Raw genomic sequence first — 19,748 nt, 5'->3', positions numbered from 1 at the left:
GCAGGCAGGGGGAGAGGGAGAAGCAGGTTCCCCACTGAGCAGGGAGCCCGATGCAGGCCTCCATTCCAGGACCCCGGGGTGATGACCTGAGCCAAAGGCAGACGCCACCCAGGTGCCCAGTTGTTCTCCTTTATTCTTGAAGGTTGTTTTTACAAACTAAAGAATTCTAATTTGGCAATTATATTTACAGAGTAAATATCTTATTCCATTATCTTCTGCATTCAAACTTTTTGTTGAGGTCAGCCAACTATTTAATTGTCATTCCTTTTAAACTATGATGTTATATATCTGGCTGCTCTTAATATTTCTCAGTGTCTGGTTTTCAAGTTTTACTATGATATTCTTAGGTGTGTGTTTGTGTGTTTACACTGCTTGAAATTCATTGAGTTTTTTGAAGTAGTGAGATGGTGTGTTTCCATGCTTCTGGGAAATTCTCTGACTTACCTTTTTTTATTATTTCAATTCAATTATCTTTCTCCTCCTCAACTGAGACTCTATTTTAATCTTTAATATTTTTGCCATGTGTGTAATTGTTTTTTTTCACTGACTGTGCTTCTAGTTAATAATACAGTTAATTGAACAATGCAATCTATAATTCAAAGTGTTCACTAATTTCCTAAATTTAGATACTCTATTTTTTCAGCTCTAGAATATATATTTGATAACCTGGTATAGATTCTAATTTTCTGGTGAAATGAATCTGTCCTCTTTCACATAGTTCATTTGTTTTTCTTTCAGTTTCTCTAAAATAGTAATCATGGTGGGTTTTTATTCATTATCATATTTTCCACTCTCTGGATCATCTTTTAGTTAGATGACGTCTAGCTTCTCTTTTACTGCTATTGTTGTTTTCTCTTTATTATTGGCCATAATTTCTTCCTCTTCATATGTGTGATAATTTTTTATTGTCTGCTACATGTTATTTAGAGAACCATAGAAGTTCAGGATAGAATTACCTTTGACTTCAGAAGTTTTCATCTTTCTTATGTTTGGAAGATAAGCTGAGTGACTGATAACTGCAATACAATAGCAATTGAGTTTGGTCAGAAAATAATGTAGTTTTAGCAAGACACAGATATCTTACTGTACCTTCTATTAAGAGCCCCTATGCCTCTATTTTCTCAGCTATAAAAGCAATTGGTGATTAGGTTCTGATACTCAAATCTTCAAAACTCAATTCTCTACCTTATATTCCAATCTCCTTCAAAATCAGGCTAATACTTTTTTAATTTATAATTTTTTAATTTTATTATGTTATGTTAATCACCATACATTACATCATTAGTTTTTGATGTAGTGTTCCATATTTTAAAGGGAAGGCAATACATGTCCTTTAGGAAAATCCCCTTCCACTAGGTCTTTGCCTCCTGAGTACAATAGACTATAGATATTTCTTCCTTTAAAAGCTTCAGACTGACTCCCCAGCCTCCCACAGAAGACGTAAAATCAGCAAATGTGATGTAGAGAAAACTGATTTTGAATCTGATGTCTGGTAAGTGTCTAATCTATCAACCTGTTCTCTTTTACCACTAGACTTTTCAGGTTTCTCTTTCTTCAACAGAGGCCTTCTAACTGGGAGGGCCAAGTTGATCTTTACTTTGTATTCAGAATCATCACATTACAACAGTCACTTTTGTTTCAGGGGAAAAAGTATTAAAATTTCTCATTGTTTTCCTTTCTTTGTAGTTTTTTTCTCTTTAAATTTTTTATTGTTATGTTAATCACCATACATTACATCATTAGTTTTTGATGTAGTGTTCCATGATTCATTGTTTGTGCATAATACCATTCATTGTTTGTGCTCCATGCAAACGTGCCCTCTTTAATACCCATCACCAGGCTAACCCAACCCCCCACCCCCTCCCCTCTAGAACCCTCAGTTTGTTTTTCAGAGTCCATCATCTCTCATGATTCGTCTCCCCCTCCGATTCCCCCCCTTCATTCTTCCCCTCCTGCTATCTTCTTCTTCTTCTTTTATTTTCTTAACATATATTGCATTATTTGTTTCAGAGGTACAGATCTGTGATTCAACAGTATTGCACAATTCACAGTGCTCACCATAGCACATACCCTCGCCAATGTCTTTTCAATCTTCATTTCCTTCACAGTTCTTTGATACTTCAAAAATATAATTTAAAAATGTATTTGATACTATACAATTGTTTTTATAGTTGTTTTCTGAGGGAAAAAAAAAGAACACTTTATCTCCCAAGACCTACCTAGAATTGAAAGCATTTTCTTTATCTCATTTTATAACCAAAGAAACCCCAAAATTTGAGACAACTGTTATTATCATCCTATCCTTTCTTTTTTTGGTTGGAAAATTGCAATAAATTTAAGTAATTTACTAAAGATGGTAATGGTCAGTGGTAAAGAAAATCTCAAACAAAAACTTCTGACACCTCCTCACTTCCACTTCCCTCATTATACCAAGATTAGTACTGTCACAGTCAGGATTCAGACAGAAAAAGTAAAACCACATCAGTGATTTTAGAGGGATAGAATTAAGTATAAGAATTGGGTAAACATATATGGAAGAACAGAACAAGTTAAGGGAGACATTGTGATGCTAACTGGTGAGTAGCCATGAAATAATAACTGTAATTTCATTCAAAGAGTTAAGGAGCAAAGGGAAAAGCTTGGGGGTTACTTAAATCTAAAGACTGAAGGGCTAACTGCATGGATCTGAGATTCAGAACTCTGACAGTAGGTTCTGCTAAACTGGTGAAGATTTGGGATGTTAGTAGAAAGCTCAAAGATCTGAGACTCAGAACTCTGAGAATGACACACTAGACAGCTATGCTGGTATCTCTCAGGCTGACAATGAAGTTGGTTTGGAGTAAATTAAAAAAAAAAATATATATATATATATAGTGTGTGTGAGTGTGTGTGTGTGTGTGTGTGTGTGTGTGTAGATGCACATATATATAAGATATATACAAATAAGTATTATATATATAAAAACTAAGTATAGCTGCAGGTGTAAAACATGTTATTGAGGTGATATTGACATATGGAAAGCAAATAGAACTCCCAGATTTCCAAACTCTCATTCCTTCTCCCTGTTGCAGATCCCTATAGGAAGAGGGCTGGTAGAGCAGAAACTTGGTCCGTGCAATGAATGTACAAAATGGGAAGGGGATTTGAAACTGAGAAGCAATAATTTAAAAACTGGTACACAACCCATGTGCCATGTTTTTTCCCGGAAAATATAAAGAAACAAATTTTAGGAAAAATGAGTCTTCTAATTGCTTAAAATAATGAAGAGTAAGTAGAAATATTCCAGGGATTACCTTTTTTAATGCATACTTATTTGGGTACACTTTTTATGCTTGATGAGCTTTGTTTCCCACTTTGACTCTGGTGAACCGATATGCTAGATTGACTCTGAATACTTTGCTGTGTTTTTGGAGTCTGACTTGGAGACTTTGGAGCCTTTTGCAATGGCTCTGCTGTCTGACTCGGAGCCTTTTGTGGTGGCTTTGTAGGTTGTGTTGGAACCTTTCGTGGTGGTTTTGCAGGTTGAGTCAGAACTTTTTCCTCTTTCTTTTTTCTCTTCAGACAAAGGCAAAGAAGACAACATAATAAGAGAAGCAACCAAAAAAGTGAGAATATTAACAGGTGACTCTTCTTTAGCCTTTCTCTCTTAGGGGGTGGGCCACTATCAACACTACCTCCATTGCCCCTTATTAGGCAGTTGGGTGGGTCCCACATATAGTTGCAATGGCAGTGATGTTTATTGTTGCAAATGCCCCTCATGTTACAGAACTTAGGTGAACAATTACTATCCAAGTGAGATATATGGACACACTTCCTGTGAATGCAGACATGTTCTGGGCCACACTCTGTGCCATCTTTCACGTAACCAATATCAGGTTTGGGCATCCCAAAGTGGTAGTCGAGACCCCAGCAGGTGCTGTCATTGAAGTGAGACTGATACACAGTAGAATGGTCCCTCAAAGAGGGAATTGCTTTCACATCCGTACACTGAAGTCTCCCACACAGGACATCTGAGATATTACATTTTACATATGAAGACAGTTTGGTACCACAGTTACCAAAACGGTCACCAACAGTGTTTATATTTTTGTAGCAATTATGACTTGCACTCTTTGACTCTTGGCCAAAAATCTGCCTACACAGATCATTGCGGTCATTACATTTCTTCTCATAGCAATAGGCACTTTCATTACAGGGAATTCCATCCTCCACATATACATCATCTGGGCACATAGGGGATAATCCATCGCACCATTCTGGAAGATCACATTCATTGACCTCTTTTCTACACATTTTTCCAGATGGTAATAACTGGCAGTCTTTGCAACAAAGTCCAAAAGCACAAGTAGATCCATAAGTCATAGTGCAGTTTGACAGACAACAGGCATCTTTTGCACAACTCTGTAAAGGTCCACAGTCACATTCCTCTTCTTCTTCAACAATACCATCCCCACAACGCTTCCTTGAAAATATATCCTTTGTGTATATATTGTAGAGCATACATTTTGCTTCTCTTATAGTATATAACCAAAGAAAAGAAAGACTACAATTGCTAAATGAAGTTATTGGTGGGTTTGAAGTATGCATTATACATTTTAAGTACCCACATGAACAGTAATGACCATCATGATGCATACCCAAATTATGGCCAATATGATGAGCTATTGCAATTGCAATCAAGTTCAAGCTTCTGTCTACATTAGTAATAATTGCACAGCTATAGAGTGCTTGACACATTCCGCTAACAAAACCTAAACCAGTCATTCCTCGTACTGTTTGATTTATAAAAAGATGTGCAGTATCATGCGGCAGGCGGGCAGCAAGGTTATCATTTTTCCAAACACAAAAATAACTCAGAGATCTCCTTATATTATTAACTTCAATGTAGTTTTTTTTAGTCCAGAACTCTATACCAAACAATAACATTTTAATACCCAATACCTCATAAATGGAATCCACTATATTTATCATAGTATATAGATCTTCATTATACTTTGAAATATTCTTTTTTATATGAAGATATAGAGTATGGTCCACCACCACTACTAGTTCAACAAGAAACATATGGCGCCACCAGGCCACATAATTACTTTGCTTCTGAGTGGAATTATTAATCTCTTGAGACTCCAGTTGGGGTAAAATTTCCTCTTGCACAAAGTCAGAGTTCATTTCTGGAAATTCGGTCTCCTCACTCTCCATTTTATATACCAGATGTTCAAATTTAGTAGAAAAAGTCATGGGCTTAATTTCATAAGCAATACCATTTATCTGTAACAATCCTTGAAAGCCACCGAAACAGTAACTGAGGGCAACCAGGGATTCTGGGTCCCCCTCCACATAACCATGATAGTAGCAGTCATTCTGAACAAAGGGATGGTCCTCAACGAGAGCACCTTGGTCTGTGTAGGTGAACACTGGGAGGTGTCTGGACAGCAAATACTTCTTGACCTTCATGTGGACAATGTGTCTCTTGCCCCCAAAATGCAGGCTGTAAGAGAGCCAGCCTGAAGGCTTCATGCCTCTGCCAGTGCCAAGTATCTTCAAAGGAATCACCACTTCTGGGGGACTATGGTATTGGGGGTGCTCAGCCTGGGTGTGTCCACAAAAGGACAGAAACACCCCAAGCCAGTGTAGCAGAAGTATGATTCTCACGTCCAGCAGAGCTTTAATCATAGTCATTATGAAATCACCATTATGGAAACATTAGTCCAGAGAAGAAGACAGGCAAATCTGGGGGTCATAGATGCTCTGGCTTCTTAGCCTGAGATGGTCAGTGTGCAGGGCTAATTATTAAGAATCTGTCTTCTGGCAGAGTTGAACCATTAGAGTATCAGCCCTATTAGTAAAACAAAAAGCAACATGTGGATGAAAGTGGCTATGCCTGGTGGAGAAAAGGAGAAAGGCATGCAATAAAAGTAGTTAGTGTTTTGATCAAGGAAATGACTCAGGAAACTTCCTAGAAGAGGGGCTTAGGGTATGTAGAAGAATGAAAACTGGCCGTAGATTTAGAGTTAGTAAACCTAGTACTTTTGGCTAGAACACACACTGCCTTGATAATAATAATAATTCAGTGTGTCAACACACTGTGAAAAGAAAATAAGGTTGGGAATGATGACGGGAAAATAAGGATTTTATTATTCTATAAATATGCATATCATGAACATTTACAAAATAAAACAAAACAAAAGGGTCTTAAGGGTAAGGTGATCATATATTGCTGAGATTGTTTCAGTTTACACATGTTAAGTTGGCATAAGTAATAATACCTCTTCTTTTTTTCAAACTCAAGTGATAAATTACTTATAACATTACCTAAGAGACATATTCTTTTAAAAAGCATTCTTATGTTATTTTTTCATCTCTTTTATTGTGCTTACCATATACCTCCCTAGAACAAAAATGTTTATTTCAATTTCTTTTTTTCTTCCCTACATTATTCTCCTTACTAGGCTTTTCAGACTGGAAATACTCAAGAGCATTATTTGTGTCTTTCACAAATGTTAGTATCTTCTATAATGTCTATCTTAATTCTTTATATTACAAAAATGTTTGACTTGACTTTTATTGTTCCTTGGAGTGTTACTCAAAAGTGTTTATTACATTTTTAATGCAGAACATTATTCGAAAATTGTGGCCAATTTAGTTTCTGGAACAAGGTCATATAAATTCAATTTCCTTGTTTGTTCCCTCTAAATATAACTACATACCCTGAAAATAATTCAATGAATAAAATAAAATAAACTCTGAAAGCTAAAAATCAAAAGGAAGACTGGCTAGAGATCTCGAGACTTAAGGAATGATAACCAGGTGAATTCACTGTGTTTTCTTTTAATTTCTCATGTATATAATGCAAACGGGGTACTGGAGAGGTCTTTAACACAGAACCACCAGCATAGACAAAAAACTCAAGAATAGTTTGCTCATTCTGAATAAATGACAGAGAATGAAAATGCAACAAAAGACCAGTAAGGTGTTCTAGCACCTGCTCTTGAGCCAAGACACATGTGTGATTCAGAGTAGCAACTTCAAAGACTTAAAGGTCAATCCAAAACATAGTCCATAGTCAGTACACTAGTGGCCTGTCTAATTACCCTACTTTGACAATATAATAGCCCTGACAGGCCAGCCTGATCCTCATCAATATCCTAGTAACTTGTTAACTGATCTGCCTTCAGAAGCAGCAGCAAAATCCCAAAATTCTGACCCAGTTTCAGCTCAACCACTAAGGCAGAGAATAGGAGCCTTTGTTATAAAGCCTGATATCTCCCATCCCTCTGCCAAATGACATAACGAGATAGAAGCCTTCTGGCTTCTGTTCCTCCTGTCTCCAGATTGAGGATGGCCCAGTGACACCACATAGTCCACAAAGGGCATCAGACTAGATCAAGCAGAAAAAAAAGGATCGCTGGACTCCTAGACAGGTCATGGCTAATTATTTAGTCAAAAGAGAGACAAATACTGGAAAAGAATGAAGAAAACAAAGGACTTATAGCACACCAGCAAGAAGACCAAGATACATGTGATGAAAGTCCCAGAATGAGCAGAGAAAAGGACCAGAAAACTCATTCAAAAAATAATGGCTAAAAATTTCCCAAATCTAAGGAATGAAATGGGCATCCAGATACACAAAGCCCAAAATGTCTCAAATAAGAGGAACCAAAGAAATCCATGACAAGACTTACTATAATCAAATTGTAAAATGTCAAAGACAAAAATTTTGAAAATGGCAAGAGAGAGCAATATGCCACATACAAAAAAAAAATCACCATAAGACTAAGTGAAATTTTGAACAAAAATTTTGCAAGTCTGGAGGCAGTGAAATGATGTAGTCAAAAATGTTTAAAGAAAAAAAAAAACCTGTCAACCAAGAATACTATACTTGGCAAAATTGTCTTTTAAAATAAAGGAGACATAAAGATATGCCCAAACAAAAGCTAAGGGAGTTTATCACCATTAGAACTGCCTTATGAGAAGTGCTAAAATGAATTTTTCATGTTGAAATAAAAAGATGCTAAATAGCAACATGAAGCGCCCAGCTAGCTCAGTCGGTAGGGCATGAGACTCTTAAATAGCAACATGAAAGCACAAAAAACATGAAATAGATAAATATACATGCATTTATATTCATATATAAATATATACATATATTCATATATACACATACATATATTCATATATATATGAATATGATATTACTCTGTGGTTGGTAAATCACTTTTAATTCTAGTATAAAAGAGATAAGAATATTCAAAATAATTATAACTATAAAACATGTCAAAGGATACCAATAAGAATAGATGTAAACTGTGACAATAACATAAAATGTGAGCTGAAGAAAAGATAAAGTACAGAATTTTGGTATGTGATTGAGCTTAAGTTGTTATCAGTTTAACATAGACTACCTTAACTATAAGGTACGTAAGCCCCAAGGTAACCACACACACACACACACACACACACACACACACACACACACACACACAAACTATAGAAGTTACACACAAAAAAAGAGAAAGGAACCAATGAATATCAATATGCAAACAGAAAATCAACAAAACACAAAGGAAGATGAGAGGAAAAGACACAAAAAAAGAAAAGAAAAATAAGATTAATGGAAAAGTAACAAGATATTAAATTGTTCCTTATTGATAATAATTTAAAATTAAACTCCCCATCAGAAGACATTAAGTAAGTGACTGAATGGATTTAAAAAATAAGGCTCAATATATGATGTGTAGAAAAAAACTCACTTTAAATTAAAAAAAATAAAACATAAGCTAAAAGTAAATATTGGAAGAAGATATTCCATGTAAATGGTCACCAAAAGAGAGAGGAAATGACTACACTTATATCTGACAGAAGAGAGTCTAAGTCAAAACTGACAAGAGATGCATATATATATATATATACACATCCAACACCAGAACATATAACTATATAAAGTAAGTATTCACAGAACTGAAGGGAGAAATAAATAGTATTACAATAATAGTAGGAGATACACAACATTTTCAATACACAACAGAACCTCCAGACTACATATCAACAAGGAAATAAAGGATTTGAATAGCACTATCGACCAAATCTAAGAGACATATACAGAATATTCTGCCTAATAGCAGCAGGATATGCATTATTCTCAAGTACCATTGGATATTTCTCCAGGATAGATTCACATATTTGGCCACAAAACAAATCTCAACAAATGTAAAAATATTGAAATTATACCAAGGTATATTTTGTAATCACAATGGCATAAAACTAGACATTAAAAGCAGAAGGAAAAGCAGAAAATTCACAAATAGGTTGAAAAATTAAAACGTATTCTGGAACAGCATGGATCAACAAAGAAATCAGAAAATAAACTAGAAAATACCTTGAGACAAATAAAAATGAAAACACACATACTAAACTTTATGGGATGCAGGAAAAGTTGTACTAGAAGTAAAGTTCATAGTGACAGATGCCTCAAGAAATAAGGAAAACCTCAGGGGCGCCTGGGTGGCTCAGTCATTAAGCGTCTGCCTTCGGCTCAGGTCATGATCCCAGGGTCCTGGCATGGAGCACCACATCAGGCTCCCAGCTCAGCAGGAAGCCTGCTTCTTCCTCTCCCATGTCCCCTGCTTGTGTTCCCTCTCTTGCTGTCTCTTTCTGTCAAATAAATAAATAAAATCTTAAAAAAAAAAGAAATAAGGAAAACCTCAAATAACCTAATTATACAACCCAAGGAACTAGAAAAAGAACAAACAAAGCTGAAAGCTGGTAGAAGGAGGGAAATAACGAAGATCAGAGCAGAAATAAATGAAACAGAGACTTAAAAGACTATAAAAAAGATCATTTAAACTAAAAGCTGTTTCTTTGAAAAAAGGAGCAAAATTGATAAGCCTTTAGTTTGACCCAACAAGAAAAAAAGTAAGAAGGCTCAAATAAATAAAATAAAAAATGAAAGAGATGTTACAGCTGATACCACAGAAATACAAAGGATCATAAGGGACTACTATAAACAATTATGCACCATGATCAAGAGGGATTTTATCTCTGGGATACAAGGGTGGTTAACATATATAAAGCAATTACTGTGATACACCATATTAAAATAATTAGGGATAAAATAATGATCATCTAAAAAGATCCAGAATAAGTGTTTGACAAAATTCAACACACTTGCATGATAAAAACTCTCAAAAAACTAGGAATAGAAGGAAATTACCTCAGCATAATAAAAGCTACATATGAAAATCCCACAGCCAACATTATACTCAATTGTGAATAAAAGGAAAGTTTTTCCTCTAAGATCAGGAGCAAAGCAAGGATGCCCATTCTCACTAGCCTTGTTCGACATACTACTGGAAGTCCCAGCCAGAGTAATTAGGCCACAAAAAAATGGATAAAATGCATCCAAATTGGAAAGGAAGGAATAAAATTGTCTTCTCTTTGCAGCCAACATGATCCTATACACAGAAAACCCCAAAAATTCTATTTAAGGAAAAAGCTGTTAAAAATAATATAGGAAATCATTAAAGGTGCAGAACACAAAGTTAACATGAAAATCAGTTGCATTACCATGAACTGACAATAAATAATCTGAAAGGATATTAGGGAAACAATCTCATTTATAGTTGTGCAAAAGGAATAAAATACTAAGGAATAAATTTCAATTTCAACAGCTGAAAGACTTGTACACTGAAAACTATAAAACATATATACCAACAGTAAATCATGATTTGAAAGAGAAATGACAATTAACGGACGTCAATATTGATATAAATCATATGCTACAATTATCTGACCAGAATTTTAAAGCAGCTATTATAAAAAGAGCTTCCATAAGCAGTTACAAATTCTCTGGAAACAAATGAAAACATAGAAAATCTCAGCAGAGAAATAACAATAATAAAAAAAGAACAACTGAACATCCATAGGTAAATAAAATGAACCTCAACTAAAACTTATATCTTAAACAAAAAAATCTCAAAATTAATCAAACCCCTAAAATTTAAATGAAAAACTATAAAACTTTTAGAACAAAATATAAGACAAAATCTTAAGGGCGCCTGTCTGTGTGGTTCAATCAGTTAAGCATCCGACCCTTAATTTTGGCTCAGGTTATGAACTTGGGGTCAAATAAGTAAGTAAGTAAGTAAGTAAGTAAGTAAATAAATAAATAAATAAATTTCTAGGCCAAAAATTCAGTTAAGAGGATGAAAAGAAACATTACACACTGAAAGAAAATATTTTTAAACTATATATCTGAAAAAGAAATTATATGTATAATATATAAAGACTCTCAAAGTCAGTATTATAAAATAAGCAATCTGATTACAAAATGGTCAAAAGGCATGAATAAACATTTTATCAAAGAGGATATGCAGATGTATAATAAAAACATAAAAATATTATCAACATAATTAGCCAGAAAAAAAGTGTAAATTCAGACCAACATGAGCTATCATTATAGACCTATTAGAATGGCTAACATAAGAAATTCATCTGGAATATTCTGTAATTTCTAGATCCCTCCTTTCATAAAAACCAACAATAACATAATAAATTCATCTGGAATATACTGTGATTTCTATATCCCTCCTTTCATAAAAACCAACAATAATATTATTTCTATTCACACTTTTTCATGGAAAATTCCCAGTACCTGATGCTTTTATTAAAACCTGGCTCTCAACAGTTTGAAACCCTCTGATGTAGAAGCTTCCCATTCTTAAATCCCCATACATAATATGGTCCAGAGGCTAGAGTCTTGTTTCTTCAATTTTCGATGACAATTCCAAACCGCTAATTCAGGAACGATTTGACTAATTGCTTTTGACCTTTATTTCTTACTCTTCTGTAAACCTTCTAAATCAATCCTATATAAACCTCAATTTGTTTTTTCATCTAAACTTACTATTCAAAATCATAGAAACTTTAATTATCTTTTTTAAAATTTTATACCATAATTTTTCAGTAAGTTACTGGCTTTTACTTTCGTCCTTAGGCAGCCTCATTTCAGACTTCACCAATTCAACCAATTGAATTGGCCAAAATCCTCAACCCAAACTAGATTGATGCTGACATCTGCTTTCCCTTACGACAAAATAGCCAGCACTGATGGAACAAAACAACAATGACACAGAGAACATTACATCTAGGTGAAGCTTAAAAGCGGGAGACAAACTGAGAATTGGAGTGTTATATCCTGAGTTTCCAGACTAATAAATTCATGACATATTTTGAACCTTCTGTTTTGTCAATGCATGTATTTTGTTCTTTTGTACAGGGCCTTCGTAACTCCGACTTCCAACACTTCTTCATGGTGCCTGTGGGGGAAGATCTACATTGCTTTTTTACTATCATTGACGTCCAAATAAACCAAGGATTCTTGATTTTACCCTTGTTTAATGAAGAATTTGATATTTGTCTTTATGTTTCCTATGCGGATTCATACTAACAGGGAGAGGTACTTCCAGGCTGAACATTTTCATGGTCATTGAGATTACAAGAAAGCATTTCTAGTGCTAACAAGAAGACAGCTTATTTCACAAAATGCTTGGAGAAAGGAATATCATTAGATGAAATTTCTGAAACAAACATGTCTAGTATGAGTAAAACCCTAATATTTTTATTTGCTTTCTGTGTCTTTCCTTGATATATAAATATGTATATATATAATATATATAAATACATAAATATTTGCTTGAGATATATGTATATATACATATATACACACACATATATATATGCATTTCCTACATACTATGGAATATAATTTTCATGAAAGAAAGGAATTCTGGAAAATATTTCATTACTGATAGAGAACCTAACCCATGTAACTCTTTATTAAACTTATTCCTTAGACTTCAGGCTGGAAAAAGTAAGAAGAGCCAACTAAGGTTATCCACAGAAAGAGTAGTTATTTATGACTCCTTTAATCTTGGAGGCTAGCTGTGGAGTGGAAAAGAGATTTTCTCTGGGTACATATGACACCCTGTTGGTGTCTTTTCATTAGACCTTCTATTCTAGTAGTCCAGGTGAGTAGTATTCCGCTCACTGATCTTTTTCTGTTTCTCGGACTTCAGTCAAACCATCCTAATGGAACAAATTTGAACATGAGCATTTAATTTTCTTTAACTTAAATAAATGACTATATAATAATATTTTGTTACTAGAATATTAGACAGGAGACTAAAATAACAAAACACTCACAACTATTATGAGAAAAAATTGGACTTATTATTTTTTTTTTATATTCTAGGCCAGATTAGAATAAAGAGTATAAGGATCAGTTTAGTCAATGTTATTAAACTAAATGGCCTTTTATTTCTAACTAATTTTTAATATCAATTTTTCTCAGCATTTACCCAGATAGAATATGTGAGTCATTGTGTTAATTTTGTTTTTATTGAGCAGTAAATAGTTAAGAAGAGTTCTATTATTTAGTATTGGCTTAGACTTTGAGTTTATACTTATCTGTTGGACATCTAAATTTTAAGTTGTTTTATTAATTTGAAGAGAAACTATGTATCACATATTCTAGTTCAGGAACTTTGAAAATACATGTACACACCAATGGAATTTTATATATTGGACAACTCCTGATATGTTAGCACATTTAACTCTTAAAACAATGTGAGTAACTGAGGAGGCAATTTTAAGTATTCCGAAACAATACTGATCCATGTACAAAACAAATCCCTAGTGACTCAACCCTTATTTTATCATCCAAATATTTGAGGCATATATGAAATTCTACCAGATAGAAGCTTTAAATCCCCATCTTCTCTAAGTATGGGGGAGAAGTGTCCTCTTTTAGAGAATAATACACGTTCATAGGACACACAAGGTTACCAAAATCTTAATAAGGAAATATTGGAAGAATATAAGTGACAAGGGTATAACTTTTCAGGGATTAAATATTTTCTCAACATAGCCAGTAAAGATATTTCTTGTAATCTTTTTGTTTTTTGTATGTGTATATTTATTTTTATTTTTTTATTATTATGTAATGTTAATCACCATACATTACATCATTAGTTTTTGATATAGTGTTCCATGATTGATTGTTTGCATATAACACCCAGTGATCCATGCAGAATGTGCCCTCTTTAATACTTATCACCAGGCTAACCCATCCCCCACCCCCTTTTCTCTAGAACCCTCAGTTTGTTTTTCAGAGTCCATAGTCTCTCATGGTTCGTCTCCCCCTCCGATTCCCCCCCTTCATTCTTCCTCTCTATCTTCTTCTTCCTTTTTTAACATATAATTATTTGTTTCAGAGGTACAGGTTTGTGATTCAAAAGTCTTACACAATTCACAGCGCTCACCACAGCACATACCCTCCCCAATGTCTACCACCCAGCCACCCCATCCCTCCCAACCCCACCACTTTGGCAACCCTCAGTTTGTTTCCTGGGATTAAGAATTCCTCATATCAGTGAGGTTATATGATACATGTCTTTCTCTGATTGACTTATTTTGCTCAGCATAATACCCTACAGTTCCATCCACATCATTGCAAATGGCAAGATTTCATTCCTTTTGATGGCCGCATGATAATCCATTGTATATATATATACCACATCTTCTTTATCCATTCATCTGTTGATGGACATCTTGGCTCTTTCCACAGTTTGGCTATTGTGGACATTGCTGCTATAAACATTGGGGTGCACGTACCCCTTCGGATCCCTACATTTGTATCCTTGGGGTAAATACCCAGTAGTGTAATTGCTGGGTCGTAGGGTAGCTCTATTTTCAACTTTTTGAGGAACCTCCACACTGTTTTCCAGGGTAGCTGCACCAGCTTGCATTCCCACCAACAGTGTAGGAGGGTTCCCCTTTCTCCACAACCTCGCCAACATCTGTCGTTTCCTGACTTATTAATTTTAGCCATTGTGACTGGTGTGAGGTGGTATCTCATTGAGGTTTTGATTTGGATTTCCCTGATGCTGAGTGATGTGGAGCACTTTTTGATGTGTCTGTTGGCCATTTGGATGTCTTCTTTGGAAAAATGTCTGTTCAAGTCTTCTGCCCATTTCTTGATTGCATTATTTGTTCTTTGGGTGTTGAGTTTGATACATTCTTTATAGACTTTGGATACTAGCCCTTTATCTGATATGTCATTAGCAAATATCTTCTCCTATTCTGTCGGTTGTCTTTTGGTTTTGTGGACTGTTTCTTTTGCTGTGCAAAAGCGTTTTATCTTCTTGAAGTCTCTATAGTTCATTTTTGCTCTTGCTTCCCTTGCCTTTGGTGATATTTCTAGGAAGAAGTTGCTGCGGCTGAGGTCGAAGAGGTTGCTGCCTGTGTTCCCCTTTAGGATTTTGGTGGACTCCTGTCTCACATTTAGGTCTTTCAACCATTTTGAGTCTATTTTTGTGTGTGGTGTAAGGAAGTGGTCCAGTTTCATTCTTCTGCATGTGGCTGTCTAATTTTCTCAACACCATTTGTTGAAGAGACTGTCTTTTTGTCATTGGATATTCTTTCCTGCTTTGTCGAAGATTAGTTGACCATGGAGTTGAGGGTCCATTTCTGGGCTCTCTATTCTGTTCCATTGATTTATGTGTCTGTTTTTGTGCCAGTACCATACTGTCTTGATGATGACAGCTTTGTAATAGAGCTAGAAGTCCGGAATTGTGATGCCGCCAGCTTTGCTTTTCTTTTTCAACATTCCTCTGGCTATTTGGGGTCTTTTCTGGTTCCATACAAATTTTAGGATTATTGGTTCCATTTCTTTGGAAAAAGTGGATGGTATTTAATGGGGATTGCATTGAATGTGTAGATTGCTCTAGGTAGCATTGACATCTTCACAATATTTGTTCTTCCAATCCATGAGCATGGAATGTTTTTCCATTTTTTTGTGTCTTTCTCAATTTCTTTCATGAGTATTTTATAATTTTCTGAGTACAGATCCTTTACCTCTTTGGTTAGATTTATTCCTAGGTATTTTATGGTTTTGAATGCAATTGTAAATGGATTGACTCCTTAATTTCTCTTTATTCTGTCTTGTTGTTGGTGTATAGGAATGCCACTGATTTCTGTGCATTGATTTTATATCCTGCCACTTTATTGAATTCCTGTATGAGTTCTAGCAGTTTGGGGGTGGAGTCTTTTGGGTTTTCTGCATAACGTATCATATCATTTGCAAAGAGAGAGTTTGAGTACTTCTTTGCTGATTTGGATGCCTTTGATTTCTTTTTGTTGTCTGATTGCTGAGGCTAGGACTTCTAATACTATGTTGAATAGCAATGGTGAGAGTGGACATCCCTGCTGCGTTCCTGACCTTAGGGGGAAAGCTCTCAGTTTTTCCCCATTGAGAATGATATTTGCTGTAGGTTTTTCATAGATGGCTTTTAGGATATTGAGGTATCTACCCTCTATCCGTATACTCTGAAGAGTTTTGATCAAGAAAGGATGCTGTACTTTGTCAAATGCTTTTTCTTCATCTGTTGAGAGGATCATATGGTTCTTGTTCTTTCTTTGATTAATGTATTGTATCACACTGATTGATTTGTTGATGTTGAACCAATTTTGCAGCCCAGGAATAAATCCCACTTGGTCGTGGTGAATAATCCTTTTAATGTTCTGTTGGATCCTATTGGCTAGTATTTGGTGAGAATTTTTGCATCCATGTTCATCAGGGATATTGGTCTGTAATTCTCCTTTTTGATGGGGTCTTTGTCTGGTTTGGGGATCAAGGTAATGGTGGCCTCATAAAACGAGTTTGGAAGTTTTATTTCCATTTCTATTTTTTGGATAGTTTCAGAAGAATAGGTATTAATTCTTAAATGTTTGGTAGAATTCCCCTGGGAAACAATCTTGCCCTGGGCTTTTTTTTGCGGGGGGAGATTTTTGATGACTGCTTCAATTAGGGGTTTGGTCTGTTAAGGTTTTTTATTTCTTCCTACTTTAGTTTTGGAAGCTTATACATCTCTAGGAATACATCCATTTCTTCCAGATTATCTAATTTGCTGGCATATAGTTGCTCATATTATGTTCTTATAATTGTTTGTATTTCTTTGGTGTTGGTTTTGATCTCTCCTCTTTCATTCATGATTTTGTTGATTTGAGTCATTTCTCTTTTCTTTTTGATAAGTCTGGCTAGGGTTCTATCAATCTTGTTCTTTCAAAGAACCAGCTCCTAGTTTTGTGGATCTGTTCTACTGTTCTTTTGGTTTCTATTTCATTGATTTCTGTTCTGATCTTTATTATTTCTCCTCTCCAGCTGGGCTTAAGCTTTATTTGCTGTTCTTTCTCCAGTTCCTTTAGGTGTAGGGTTAGGTTGTGTATTTGAGACCTTTCTTGTTTCTTGAGAAAGGCTTGTATTGCTATATACTTTCCTCTTAGGACTGCCTTTGCTGCATCCCAAAGATTTTGAACAGTTGTGTTTTCATTTTCATTGGTTTCCATGAATTTTTTGAATTCTTCTTTAATTTCCTGGTTGACCCATTCATTCTTTTTAGTATGCTCTTTAACCTCCATGTATTTGAGTTCTTTCCGACTTTCCTCTTGTGATTGAGTTCTAGTTTCAAAGCACTGTAGTCTGAAAATATGCAGGGAATGATCCCAATCTTTTGGTTCGGTTGAGACCTGATTTGTGACCTGGAATGTGATCTATTCTGGAGAATGTTCCATGGGCACTAGAGAAGAATGTGTATTTTGCTGTTTTGGGAGGGAAGATTCTGAATATATCAGTGAAGTCCATCTGGTCCAGTGTGTCATCTAAAGCCTTTATTTCCTGGTTGATTTTGCTTAGATGATCTCTCCATTTCAGTGAGGGGGGTGTTAAAGTCCCCTCCTATTACTGTATTGTTGTTGATGTGTTTCTTTGCTTTTGTTAGTAATTGGCTTATATAATTGGCTGCTCCCATATTAAGGGCATAGATATTTATAATTGTTAGATCTTCTTGTTGGATAGACCCTTTAAGTAGGATATAGTGTCCTTCCTCATCTCTTATTACAGTCTTTGGCTTAAAATCTAATTTGTCTGATATAAGGATTGCCACCCCAGCTTTCTTTTGGTGTCCATTAGCATGGTAAATGGTTTTCCAGCCCCTCACTTTCAATCTGGGGGTGTCTTTGGGTCTAAAATGAGTCTCTTGCAGAGAGTATATTGATGGGTTTTGTTTTTTTATCCAATTTGATAGCCTGTGTCTTTTGATTGGGTCATTTAGCCCATATACATTCAGCGAAACTATTGAAAGATATGAATTTAGTGCCATTGTATTGCCTGTAAGGTGACTGTTACTGTATATTGTCTTTGCTCCTTTCAGGTCTATGTTACTTTTATTCTCTCTTTGCTGAGAGGACCCCTTTCAATATTTCTTGTAGGGCTGGTTTCGTGTTTGCAAATTCCTTTAGTTTTTGTTTGTCCTGGAAGTTTTTTATCTCTCCTTCTATTTTCAATGACAGCCTAGCTGGATATAGTATTCTTGGCTGCCTATTTTTCTCATTTAGTGCTCTGAAGATATCATGCCAGTCCTTTCTGGCCTGCCAAGTCTGTTGCCAATCTAATATTTCTACCATTGTAGGTTACAGATCTCTTCACCCGAGATGCTTTCAGGATTTTCTCTTTGTTTCTGAGACTCATAAGTTCTACTATTAGATGTCGGGGTGTTGACCTATTTTTATTGATTTTGAGAGGGGTTCTCTGTACCTCCTGGATTTTGATGCCTGTTTCCTTCCCCAAATTAAGGAAGTTCTCTGCTACAATTTGCTCCAATATACCTTCTGTGCCTCTCTTTCTTCTTCTTCTGGGATCCCAATTATTCTAATATTGTTTTGTCTTCTGGTATCGCTTATCTCTCAAATTCTGTCCTCTTGGTCCAGTAGTTGTTTATCTCTCTTTTTTCTCAGCTCCTTTATTCTCCATCATTTGGTCTTCTATATCACTAATTCTCTCTTCTGCATAATTTATCCTAGCAGTTAGAGCCTCCATTTTTTATTGCACCTCATTAATAGCCTTTTTGATTTCGACTTGGTTAGATTTCAGTTTTTTATTTCTGCAGAAAGGTTTCTCTAATAACTTCCATTCTTTTTTCAAGCCCAGCTAGTATCTTTAAAATCATTATTCTGAACTCTAGTTCCAACATCTTACTAATGTCCGTATTGATTAGGTCCCTGGCAGTCAGTAGTGCCTCTTGTTCTTTTTCTTGAGGTGATTTTTTCCATCTTGTCATTTTGTCCAGAGGAGAATAGATGAATGAGAGAACAAAATGCTAACAGGTTAACAATATCCCCACAAAATATACACCTAACAAATCAGAAAAGACCTGAAACCGGGGGAAAAGAAAAGGAAAGAAAGAAAAAAGAAAAAAAAAGAAAAAGAAAAAGATCAAAACAAAAAAGAAAACAGAATATGATCAAATATGATCAGGCTGGTGCATAGATCAGTGCCACACAGTAGATTTTTGGGGTATTTTGGTCTGTTAGAAGAAAGTGCCTCCCAAAATTTTAAAGAAAGAAAAACTTATATATGTACAAAAATAAGGGTTAATACAATGAAGGGATGGAGTATGACTGTAAAGATGAAAATTATAAAAGATTTTATAAAAGGAATCGATAAGAAGTTGGTTGAAAAAAGAAAGAAGAGAATTTAAAAAGAAAAAGGAAGAGAATGTGATCAGGCAGGACACTAGAACAAAGCCATACATTAGAGTTTTAGGGTATATTTTGATCCGTTAGAAGAAAGTGTATCCCAAAATTTTAAAGAGAGAACAACTTATTTTATATATATATATATGTATATATATATA

At 35.1% G+C, this 19,748-nt stretch overlaps 1 protein-coding gene across 6 annotated transcripts in view; it reads right to left on the bottom strand.

Annotated features, from left to right (window-relative positions):
- Positions 1 to 3,280: 3,280 nt before the first annotated feature.
- Positions 3,281 to 19,748, bottom strand: part of ADAM29 (ADAM metallopeptidase domain 29) — an 81,410-nt gene continuing 64,942 nt past the window's right edge. For 5 of the 6 annotated variants that reach the window (XM_073892509.1, XM_073892510.1, XM_073892508.1 and 2 more), the window contains one exon: positions 3,281 to 5,836. In XM_073892509.1, the coding sequence (XP_073748610.1) occupies positions 3,310 to 5,679 (2,370 nt within the window). In that variant the 5' untranslated portion in view covers positions 5,680 to 5,836 and the 3' untranslated portion in view covers positions 3,281 to 3,309. Of the gene's footprint in view, positions 5,882 to 19,748 lie in introns of all 6 variants that reach the window. The other variant, XM_073892511.1, reaches the window with a different exon arrangement.

This window comes from Callorhinus ursinus, unplaced genomic scaffold, assembly GCF_003265705.2.
Source record: "Callorhinus ursinus isolate GAN/ISIS: 27379988/994484 unplaced genomic scaffold, GSC_fseal_2.0 scaffold4, whole genome shotgun sequence".
NCBI lineage: Eukaryota > Metazoa > Chordata > Mammalia > Carnivora > Otariidae > Callorhinus > Callorhinus ursinus.
This window is presented reverse-complemented; position numbering and strand designations above follow the sequence as displayed.